Raw genomic sequence first — 11685 nt, 5'->3', positions numbered from 1 at the left:
ACTTCATCTATTTGTCTTTTTATTTTATTAGGGATGGTTCAGGAAGCGGGCTGCGCAGTGGTGCAGTGGGTAGAGCTGCTGCCTTGCAGCAAGAAGGTTCTGGGTTCGATTCCCGGTCTTTCTGCATGGAGTCTCCATGTTCTCCCTGTGCATGGTGGGTTTTCTCCAGGTACTCCGGTTTCCTCCCACAGTCCAGAAACATGACTGTCAGGTTCATTGGCCTCTACAAATTGTCCCTAGGTGTGAGTGTGTGTGGTTGTGTGTTGCCCTGCGACAGACTGGTGACCTGTCCAGGTGACCCTGCCTCTCGCCCGGTACGCCAGTGGAGAGGCAGCAGCTCCTCCTGACCCACTGAGGGACCAGGGTGCAGGAAAATGGATGGATGGTTCAGGAAGCAGATGAAGAGCACACAGCGCCACCTTCTGGTTTTATATGCAGATAAAGATGCAGCAGAAAATTACAAGTTAGATTGAAGTGAATGAAACCAGGTGATCCAGGTGATCCAGGTGATCCTGGTTGTAAATGATTCTGCTGGTTGTTCCTCATTATTGCTCTTCACTGACTCACCAGTCATTTAGAGACATTTAACATTTAATTGTTGTAACAAAATAAACTTTAAATCATCAAAAGATTTTCTCACTGCTTTCTGATGACGTCACACATGAACATCGAGCTGTGGGTCAAAGGTCAGATACCTGAGCTTCCGAGTTTCATAGACATAATATAAGGATAGACCCTCATGGCCGCTCTCTCCTATTGTCGCTGACGAGATTTAGGGCGGCCATCTTGGAGCGGGCGGCCATCTTGGAGCGGTCCACCACTCCACTCAGCGTTGTGTGTTTAGCAGCACAATGACGTATCAGCGCATTTAATCGATCATAACACGCTTTTTGTTACTGGAAACCATATTCAATCATCTATCAAAGCTACATTTATAAACAATTGTATTATTGAAGTATGTTTTTTTTTTTTATAAACTTTATTTTGATCATTTTTAAGGTTTTTTAATACACATACATGCTTGGAACATTCAGATCCCCTTTAACAGAAAACACAGAGCATTCAATTTGACAGATGCAGTCATGAAATCAACAAAAAGCAGTAATTACATCTATTAACAATTGCTGTCGGTCGTTATAGAGGTTTCAGTTTTTTCCAATATTTGTTGTATTTGTGAGTAGCAAGTCTTACTGAGAAAGTCAGTCTCTCCATTGTGTGGATTTCCCCGACTATTTCCCTCCATTCCGAGTTGGTTGGCGGTTCCGGGTCCAACCACCTGCGGGTTATCGCTTTCCTTGCTCCTGCTAACAGTACCAAGAGCAGATATCTATCCGACGTCCCCAGTGTCTGGGGTGGATCACCAGGATCACCACAGCATCAGGTCCATTTTAGCATTGATTTCCCCCATCACCTCCAACAAAAGGGTGTAATCTTTGTACATTCCCAGAAGATATGAAAATGTCCCGCAGACTCTTTCCCACAGTTCCTCCAACATTTTGCCCTTTCAGCATTGTTACAATGTTTACTTTTAATGTTCGGTGTAATAAAAAAACGTACCATACATTTCCAGGTAAATTCCTTCCATAGGCCTGAACTTGATGTGTGAATCACAGAGTTACATATATTTAACCGAGCATCATCACTTATTTTTATTTTAGCTTCTTTTTCCCATTTTTCCTTAATATATGTTGCGTCACCTTTCCGTCCCATTTGTAGGCACCAGTATAGTTTGGATGTTGTTTTTTTCAGGGGGTCTTCCATTGAATCCAATAGGACTTTAACTATACCTGTCTCTTCCTCCTCCAAAAGCTTTATACTCTTATTGTAGTGGTGTCTCAGTTGGAGGTGCCTATAAAAGTCAGATTTTTCCAGGTTGTAGTCATTTTGAAGTTGTATAAAACTTTTTAATTCGTAATTATTTGTAATCTTCCAGTAACTTGTTATGCCCTTTTGTGCCCACTGAATAAATCTTCTATGTATGTTTTTAATACATAGTTCAGCATATTTAAATATGCTTAGTGGAGAAAACGGTAGAATAGGGATGGAATATTCTGATATTGATGAATGATTAGCAGATTACAAACACACAGCCGTTCATCATTTATTTAATAAATTATTTAGTAAGATCAATACATATTTATATAACTATACAAACACAAATAAATAATGATTAATACTGAATAATATATATTGGATACATGTTAATATGTATATCTATGTTTTCCAGCCAACTAGTTCTATCTTCAGAGATTCAGCAGCTGAGATTGAGTCCAAACTCCGATGTGATTCATCCTGCAGTGAATCCGTCTCTCTTTATAGATTCTCCCTCTTCTTCCTCACATCGTGTCTTTAGGAAACTTTCAAAACAAAAACGGAAGATTTAGGATGTATCTTACTAGTGAAAGAATTACATATAAATAATAGTCTTTACCACCTGTGTAAACTTTGCTGGTGAATGTTATAACACAAGTTTTATAATATATGTTATTGTTTCATTTCTAATATAGACTCTTGTGTCAGATAATCTATGTCAATGTTAGAGAATAATTAATTATTTTAGGTTTACAGAATCTCAGTTATCCTTCATAGCGGCTGAACCCGTATTACACCAAACACTGTAGCTAATATTAGCTGGTATCTCACCAGTGGACATAAATACAGTAAAGTAATATTCTAATCACAATATATACACAATAATATGTCCATCTTACTTGTGAAATGTTGTCTGTGGAGCCTCACATCAATAGTCCATCGATCAGAACAACAATATCCTCAGTGCTGAGGCATCTTCTGCTGTTTGGTTCAGCAAAGTAGGAGGGACGACCTCTCCAAGATGGCCGCCGTATTTCCTGCTCCGGAGCAGCCAATGCGGGGTCTACTCTATATTATGTCTATGGGTCAGACTACCGACCAACAGAGGCTGAACGTCAGCTTCTGGACCGCATCGCGGAAAGGTGAGACCAGGTGCAGCTGTGTTCACCAGTTTAAAAGTGTTTAAGTGTAAAAGTTTAACAGCGACATCATGGAGGACAGGAAGGAGAGAGCAGCTCTGCTCCGTCTCCTTTTCGCCAGGTGATGAGGCGACCTCGCTGATCAATCATCAGTTTGATCAATGATCAGACTGCAGTTCTTGGCTGAACTCTCCGTCACAGTCATGATGATGACGTCAGTTCCTCCATGGCGGTGAACTGCATTCCCTTTGCTGCCATCTAGTGGACAGAAGTAGAACAAATGGTTTCTAGTTTCACTGATTCTACTCATTTCTCAGAAATGTTTACATATATTTTTGTTTCAGTTTAAATATTTTCTTTCGCTTCATTAAAAGCTGGAGAACATAATGAATCTCCATGCAGGAAATGCTTCATATTCCATAAACTCCCCATATAAACTGAGTTAAAGTTTCAATCATAACAACTTTCTCCCCATCCCTTGTGCGCGAGGACTGAGGCAAATGATACCAGTTTTACGTGTGTGGGTTCGGTTGGACCCCATTTCTAACGAGGGTTAAAACGGATCCGATCCCAGCTGAACCGAACCTGGAGAGTCCCAGTCCTGCAGCGGCTCCAGGTCCTCCGAGTCTCCTTCAGTCTGAAACCTGAAATATCAACAGATTGAATCAACCTTCGGCCTTCAGGAGGATTTCTGCGCTTTATGAAAACAACATGTTGATATTTTTGCTCTAATATTGTCGCCGTCATTCCCGCTCTGGGAGCTTCTGGAAATGTTGTGAATTCATCGGGCTTTTCTGTCACTTTCTGACTTTTTCTCGGAGCGACCAGAAGCTGGGAGAAACTTCTAGCGGGTGACGTCATGACGCAGGCGCTCTGTGATTGGCCGAAGGCTGGAGAAGCGACAAGAAGTGAGTGAGGGGGTATAAATAGCGGTGAGGGTGAAGCTGGGGCAGTTAGAGACTCAGAGACCTTTAGAGAGCATCAGAAGATCCAGCAGAGGAGAAAGAAGCATCACAGCGCAGGAAACTCTGGACTGCAGTAAGTTCTCACTCTTCTTCTTCTCTGCTCCCGCAGAGAGAGGGAGAGAAACGCACTTTTTTTTTTCCAATGAACTTTATTTAAGTTAAATTAGTATACATCAAATTAACATAGTGAAGTATACAACACAACACAACAGTAAACAGAACAGCCAGGGGTGATTAGATAAGAACATGCAAAGACGTACATGTTGAAATTGTCCTTAGAGCCTTTTCATTTGTAGATTCTGCTATTGATTTGATATATAGTTCCATATCTTTAATGAAAAGAGAGAAACAAAGTGTTTTATTAGCAAATTTGCATTTATGAATGTAAAATTTAGCAAAGAGTATTAGCAGGTTTATTATAAAGAAATGTTTAGCATCCTTTCTATGGAATCTATAGAAACAAAATAAAACATTTTCCCAGCATAAGGAAAAATTCTGTAAAATATGGTCATTAATAAACCTGCTAAATTCTGACCAGAACCTTTGTGTAAAAGAGCAGAGCCAAAATGGAAACGCACTTTGTAGAGTGTAGTCAAAGACAGAAACATGCCGAACAGATTAGTGGAGCAAACGATGTTTGAACGTCGCTGAACGCAGCTTTACAGAAGCAGTCGGATTGGAGCAAAACCTGCTACAAAGTCCAGTAAGAACCTAAAGTGTAGCATATGTTTCTGAGAGGGAATAATCCTCCTCCTGTGTGTCTCTGCTGGTTTAGGCCTGACAGGAAACCCAGCCAAGATGTGTGCAGCTAAAAACGAGGCCATCGGCATCGACCTGGGCACCACCTACTCCTGCGTGGGGGTTTTCCAGCACGGAAAAGTGGAAATCATCGCCAACGACCAGGGCAACAGGACCACCCCCAGCTACGTAGCCTTCACCGACACCGAGAGGCTGATCGGGGACGCGGCCAAGAACCAGGTGGCCCTGAACCCCAGCAACACGGTGTTTGATGCCAAGAGGCTGATCGGCAGAAAGTTTGAAGAGCCGGTGGTGCAGGCCGACATGAAGCACTGGCCCTTCAAGGTGCTTTCAGAAGGAGGCAGACCCAAAATTCAGGTGGAGTACAAAGGGGAGAACAGAGCCTTCTTCCCCGAGGAGATCTCCTCCATGGTCCTGGTGAAGATGAAGGAGATCGCCGAGGCCTACCTGGGCCACAAGGTCTCCAACGCCGTGGTCACGGTCCCCGCCTACTTCAACGACTCCCAGCGACAGGCCACCAAAGACGCAGGCGTCATCGCGGGACTCAACGTCCTGAGGATCATCAACGAGCCCACGGCGGCCGCCATCGCGTACGGTCTGGACAAAGGCAAGTCGGGAGAGAGAAACGTCCTGATCTTTGACCTGGGCGGAGGCACCTTCGACGTGTCCGTCCTGACCATCGAGGACGGCATCTTTGAGGTGAAGGCCACGGCCGGAGACACTCACCTGGGAGGAGAGGACTTTGACAACCGCATGGTCAACCACTTTGTGGAGGAATTCAAGAGGAAACACAGGAAGGACGTCAGCCAGAGCAAGAGAGCCTTGAGGAGGCTGCGCACAGCTTGCGAGAGGGCCAAGAGGACCCTGTCCTCCAGCTCCCAGGCCAGCATCGAGATCGACTCTCTGTTCGAGGGCGTGGACCTGTACACCTCCATCACCAGGGCTCGCTTTGAGGAGCTGTGCTCCGACCTGTTCAGGGGAACCTTGGAGCCCGTGGAGAAGGCCCTGAGGGACGCCAAGATGGACAAGGGCCAGATCCACGACGTGGTCCTGGTGGGAGGCTCCACTCGAATCCCCAAGATCCAGAAGCTGCTGCAGGACTTCTTCAACGGCAGGGAGCTGAACAAGAGCATCAACCCGGACGAGGCGGTGGCTTACGGCGCCGCCGTCCAGGCCGCCATCCTGACGGGCGACACGTCGGCGAACGTCCAGGACCTGCTGCTGCTGGACGTGGCTCCTCTGTCCCTGGGGATCGAGACGGCCGGAGGAGTGATGACGGCCCTGATCAAACGCAACACCACCGTCCCCACCAAGCAGACCCAGGTGTTCAGCACCTACTCCGACAACCAGCCCGGGGTCCTGATCCAGGTCTACGAAGGGGAGAGAGCCATGACCAAGGACAACAATCTGCTGGGCAGGTTTGAGCTGACGGGAATCCCGCCCGCTCCACGAGGGGTCCCGCAGATCGAGGTCACCTTCGACGTGGACGCCAACGGCATCCTGAACGTGTCCGCGGTGGACAAAAGCACCGGCAAAGAGAACAAGATCACCATCACCAACGACAAGGGCCGACTGAGCAAAGAGGAGATCGAGAGGATGGTGCGGGACGCCGAGAAGTACAAAGCCGAGGACGAGCTGCAGAGGGACAAGATGGCTGCCAAGAACTCCCTGGAGTCCTACGCTTTCGCCATGAAGAGCAGCGTGGAGGACGAGAGCTTGAAGGGCAAGATCAGCCAGGAGGACAAGAAGAAGGTGGTGGACAAGTGCGAGGAGACCATCAGCTGGCTGGAGAACAACCAGCTGGCTGAGAAAGACGAGTACCAACACCAGCAGAAAGAGCTGGAGAAGGTGTGCAACCCCATCATCAGCAGGTTGTACCAGGGAGGGAGGCCCACTGGGAGCTGCAGAGAGCAGGCAGGGGCCCACAGCCAGGGGCCCACTGTGGAGGAGGTGGACTGAAGGGCCACTGGAGGTTTAATACTGTAAAAGTCATAACTGTTTACCTTGTTCTGTTCATGAGACTTGAATATAATTTTGGTCTTTGCTCTTTTTTTCTGTTGCTTTATGTTAATAAACTGATTGAATTTCATTTGTCTGGTTTCTTTGCTTCCATAAATGAATGCTTTCTAAGTGTTAGTCTAGATTGATGTCCAGGTTTCACTAAGTGTTAGTTTAGATTGATGTCCAGGTTTCCCTGGAGCGGTTCAGAGAGTGAAGCAGTCGGATGGGGATCAGTGGGAAGAGCCGTTGGTTCCCTGGAGCCGCTGACCGCTGGCCGGCCAGAGCTGCTGCCCTGCGACCCGACCCGGATTAGCTGTGGGGTAGTGAGAACAATCCAGCAGTATCCAAACCACCAGCAGGTGTCACTTTTGTTTTCCAACAGGAACAAGATGCCCGTCATTCCAGGCGGTCATGTCTGGTTACATCAGACATGACGCAGCAGCAGGGAGGCGTCCTGATGAACCCCTCACCCAGCAAACGGTTCATCTGTGATCCCCGGTTCTCCTGCCTAATATCCGTCTGCGGTTCAAGATTCATGACCATCAGCTATAAAAAGGTTCATAGAAAAAAATAGATGTGGATCGTGGTGTAAATTAAAGCCTAATGCTTTTTAGAAGAAGTGAGGTAATTATAATAATCGATCCCAGATGTTCCGATGCTTCCGTAACTCGGAGTTTCCCGGGCGGTCACACACAGCTGCTCTGTGGAAATGCGTGATTTCCCGCAGCGTGCCTCGCAGAATCACCATCTTCATCTCTATGTAGGTCGTTTATTTTTGAAGCGGAAGTCTCACCGGAAGTGGAGCTGGTGCCGCTCGGACTCCCGCCCCAGCAGCCCGAGCCATCTTGTGTTTAGCAGGAACAAAAAACGGGAGGAGGAACGGGTCCAGATGGAGGATGGGGTGCGGGTCCTAGGCCCACTCTAGGCCGGTTCGGTGGGTCAGTATGTCCGGACGGGAATCTTTGCAAGGAAACGTCAACCACACCCCGCGGAGCAGCTGACGGTACCGTTAGCCTGCCAGCTAACGCGCTAAGCTATTAGCTCAGGAGCGGCGCAGACCGGAGCTCCGGAGCGGACCGCTAGAGACCCGCAGACCCCCAGAGCCCGCGGCGGGACCGCAGCGTCTCCCCAAAACCCAGAAGAACCGGGATGGACATGAACCAGGAGCTCTGCTGAGGGGAAACCCGCGATATGAGGATCGAGGCTGGCTGCTAGCTGTGCTGCTAACCGTTAGTTTTTCGGTCCAGAGTGGAACCTCAAGAAGCTGCGGTGAGTTCGGTCACGTCCGGGTCCGAACCTGGGTCCAATGCGGTCCGAACCTGGGCCCAATGCGGTCCGAACCTGGGGGCCAGTGAGGCCAGCAGGGTGTCCAGTTTCTCAGCAGCCCAAATCTGAGCCACTTCGACGGTTCCTTCAGCTAAACCTGTGAGATTAGGGTCATAAAGATCAGTAGCATTTTAACATTTATTTTTATGATCCTCTGAATAAAAGCAGTGTCAGATGTTGATGTTCCTAAAAACAGACATCCCGGTCATATCAATAAACTATTGATTTTATATGATTAGTTCCTGAGCTCAGGATGTTTTTATGTAGTTTTATTTCTTTGGTCTCCAGCGAGTCACAGCTGCTGTTGCTGACCCGGTTCTGCAGGTTTAGCATTTAGGTTTTATTATTATTATTATTATTATTATTAGATGCTTCGTGCTGAAGCTGCTGTGCTGTTTTAACCCTTCCTGGCTGTGAACTAGATGTTGTCCTCTCGGCATATTATTAGCAACATTTACGGCGTTTTTCCTTCCCCATCCCTTAAAATCCGTAGTTTTTAAAAATCAGTGTCCTGTTCTGCGGTCAGCTCAGACGTCACCAGCTTTCCCGGCCATTGGATGCGGCTGCTGTCCTTTACATCATCTCTACTCTCGGCCTGCTGTCTGCGGTTCAGTTTTCAGGAGTCAAGCCGGAGGTTGGTTCCTGAACAGTCTTAGAGAGAGGTTGGCTGTGACCCGATGTGCCAAAGGAGAGCAAAACCAAGATGGGAGACTGCAGCGCTGCTGCCTGGGTTCATGGCTGCTGCTCCTCCTGTGGATCCGTCCTCTTGTCTGCCAGCCAAACGTGTAGAGATGATAAATCTATTGTTAGCGATCATTCAGATCCAGACATGTGACCGGCTTCCCCGTCACTCTGGAGCTGCTTCCTCTTTGGGATTTCCTGCTGCGGCGGCCCAGACAGGAAGTGAAGGAGACGAGTTTCTCCAGGATGTGAAGGGTTAACATGGCTGCTGTCGGACCCGCTGGTTCCCATCATCCTTACTGGGACCAGGTCTTCAGTTTAACTGGAGGCTGCAGAGCTTAAAGCCCTACAGTCACGTTGAAACTGGATGCAGTCTACCTGCACCGCTTACCTGAGCTACGCTCCTATTGGCTGACGGGCTGGAGCTCAGAGAGGAGGAGAGACCAGTTCAACAGAAGAGGGTCAGCGTGTCGGTCCATTCAGAGCATCTTCAGCCGATGTGGGTCCAGCAGCAGTCAGTCTACCTGCAACTCTGAACAGTTCCTCTGACTGAAGACTGTTTTTGTATGTTGTCTCATGCTAACAACTGAATATCAGCTAATCCACCTCCTTTGCTTTTGCTCCTCCTGTTTAATCTCTGCTCTTGTTGTGCATTAGAGAGAGGTTGGAGTAGGGGAAGAGAACTTCCTGTGGGGCATAGGGTCAAAGTTCAGGGATTATTTGAGCCTCTGAGATGCCAGTCAGCTCGGCTCAGTTGTAAAGACGATACCTTGTTGCCATGGCTACGCATCATAACTATCAGAAAGTTAAACGGAGCGCTGCTGGGGGACAGCTGCGCTCCGCTTATGGCACTAAAGATGGCCGCCGTCTCTGGATGGATTTAAAGATGCTGGTTAACAGGAAGCCCAGCTAACAGCAACGGCCTTCTGTGGAGCATTGGCTGCAGCTTCTGACCCGGTTCTAACCTGGTTCTGTTGGTGGGTTGGGATGTGATGCGTTCACTGACTCAGGCTGCTGTCAGTTCATAATCATTTTCAGCCATTGTTTATTTTTACCGTCTGTTTTCTTCTTCTACTGAAGTTTGACGCTTTTCTCACGTTGATGATGTAACAGTCTGACGTTGATGATGTAACAGTCTCACGTTGATGATGTAACAGTCTCACGTTGATGATGTAACAGTCTGACGTTGATGATGTAACAGTCTGACGTTGATGATGTAACAGTCTCACGTTGATGATGTAACAGTCTCACGTTGATGATGTAACAGTCTCACGTTGATGATGTAACAGTCTCACGTTGATGATGTAACAGTCTCACGTTGATGATGTAACAGTCTCACGTTGATGATGTAACAGTCAGGTAAGTGCGATTCGGCTGTTCTGCCGAGACTTTGAGGTTTTCCAGGGAACGGTGGGCGTGCAGCCACTCGTCCAGGATCAACCGTCTCCGTCCTTGTTGTCATGGAAACCTGGTCTTTATCTCTGCAAGAACTGATTTATGTTTGGGATGAAAACTCGGTTCCAGGTCCAGTCCGGATCCAGATTCTGATCAGTCCTGCTTCAATTCCAACCAGGCAGAAAAACTTTCAGTTCTGGAGACGAAGCAGGGACACCAACACCTGGCTGTCCCTGCGTCGTCCCCACTGTCCTCTAATGTCCTCTGCTGTCCCCCGTCCATCCCCAGGTGCAGCCATGCCCTCCAGTGCGCGTGCGGGGAGCCTCAAGGACCCCGATGTGGCCGATCTGTTCTGCAGAGACGATCCGGAGAAGCTCTTCACCGACCTGAGGGAGATCGGACACGGCAGCTTCGGAGCCGTCTACTTTGTGAGTACTCTGGTTCTGGAGCGACAGCAGAACCGTTCGGCCGATCAGGACCGGTTCCTGAACGCGGCGCCGCAGAACTCCATGTAGAACCAGGACCAGAGTGGTTTGGATCAGGACGGGCTCCTGCTGTCAGCCTGAATCTGACGGCAATCACACGGAGCAGAGGAGGCCTGACATTTTGTCTGTGTGTGTGTGTGTCTGTGTGTGTGTGTGTCTGTGTGTGTGTGTGTGTCTGTGTGTGTGTGTCTGTGCGTTGGTAAATGTGGTTTAGCAGGACATTTCGTCAGAATACACACAACACTAGCAGGACATTTTGAATTAACGGGACAGGAGCGGTGTCCTGCTAATTTTGACAAAAATCTAAAAGCGTAGAAAGGTTTCTATTGGTCTAATAACCCCAAAAATGCAAAAAAAACGAGATGTCCGGTTAATACACATAAACCTGATTTTGTGTATAATCTGTGTATCACCACAGCGCCCCCTATGGCAGGTTTGTGTAATAGCAGGACCTCATGAATATTCACACAACCTCTCATTCTGATTGGTTGTCTGCCGGAAGGTCCTGCTAATTACTACAGTGTCTTTCTAATTCACGTGTCGCTGTTTACACACATGAATTGTGTGTAAATTGCCAACTCTTACACTGGGGATGAGATGGCAATATGATTACTCTGTGCTATAAGACTGAATATTTTATAAAGGTTAGTTGGATGCCTAAACCCAACCTTGGAATGTATGTGGCACCTAAAAATATACAGAAATTAATATATATTTTGATCAAATTTTGTTTAATTAAAATATTATGAATAATAAATGTGTGGAATAAGTGCATGTATTAAAATAAATATAAACCATAATAAAGCAATTTTTTCACCAAACTATTCCACTGCTAACAGTTTGTTGATTCTGGTCTGCTCTGCATCCCCAGAACCAAGCATTTTGAAGCAGAATTTAGCTTCAATGTACCACAAATCTTGAATAAACTTCCAGAAAACTGCAACACAGTTGAATTCCTTTAAATCAAGGCTAAAACCACACCAATTTACAGTTGTTTCTGAATCTTAATCATTGGTAGATGTATCAATACATTTTATGTATATGATTTTAATTTTGATTTTACTTTGAATTTAATTTCTTTGTTTTTCTTTTTATGGTAAATGTATGTTATTTTTATGACTT

General features: G+C 46.9%; 2 protein-coding genes and 1 long non-coding RNA gene across 4 annotated transcripts in view; 2 read left to right on the top strand and 1 right to left on the bottom strand.

The window, feature by feature from the left end:
• Positions 1-2091: 2091 nt before the first annotated feature.
• Positions 2092-3807, bottom strand: LOC145552659 (uncharacterized). Of its 2 annotated transcripts, none has more exons than XR_014088804.1 (3): positions 3693-3807; positions 3459-3595; positions 2092-3209 (listed from the first exon to the last, which is right to left on the bottom strand). It is a non-coding gene; the product is annotated as an uncharacterized LOC145552659 (long non-coding RNA). The 2 variants fall into 2 exon arrangements; XR_014088803.1 differs by having other exon boundaries at positions 3537-3595.
• Positions 3808-3868: 61 nt separating this feature from the next.
• Positions 3869-6764, top strand: LOC103469489 (heat shock 70 kDa protein 1-like). The gene is made up of 2 exons (XM_081610413.1): positions 3869-3989; positions 4692-6764. Exon 2 carries the CDS (start codon positions 4715-4717, stop codon positions 6632-6634), a length of 1920 nt encoding a protein of 639 aa, XP_081466539.1. The 5' UTR covers positions 3869-3989; positions 4692-4714; the 3' UTR covers positions 6635-6764.
• Positions 6765-7249: 485 nt separating this feature from the next.
• The window catches only part of LOC103469511 (serine/threonine-protein kinase TAO2-like), a 30035-nt gene continuing 25599 nt past the window's right edge, over positions 7250-11685 (top strand). The window contains exons 1-2 of the mRNA XM_081610404.1: positions 7250-7945; positions 10367-10506. Coding sequence (XP_081466530.1) covers positions 10375-10506 — 132 coding nt within the window. The 5' untranslated portion in view covers positions 7250-7945; positions 10367-10374. The remainder of the gene's footprint in view (positions 7946-10366; positions 10507-11685) is intronic.

The sequence above is a fragment of the Poecilia reticulata genome, chromosome 8 (assembly GCF_904066995.2).
Source record: "Poecilia reticulata chromosome 8, P_reticulata-male-v2, whole genome shotgun sequence".
Lineage (NCBI taxonomy): Eukaryota > Metazoa > Chordata > Actinopteri > Cyprinodontiformes > Poeciliidae > Poecilia > Poecilia reticulata.
The sequence above is the reverse complement of the archived record's forward strand: the minus strand, read 5'-3'. Positions and strand labels throughout refer to the sequence as shown.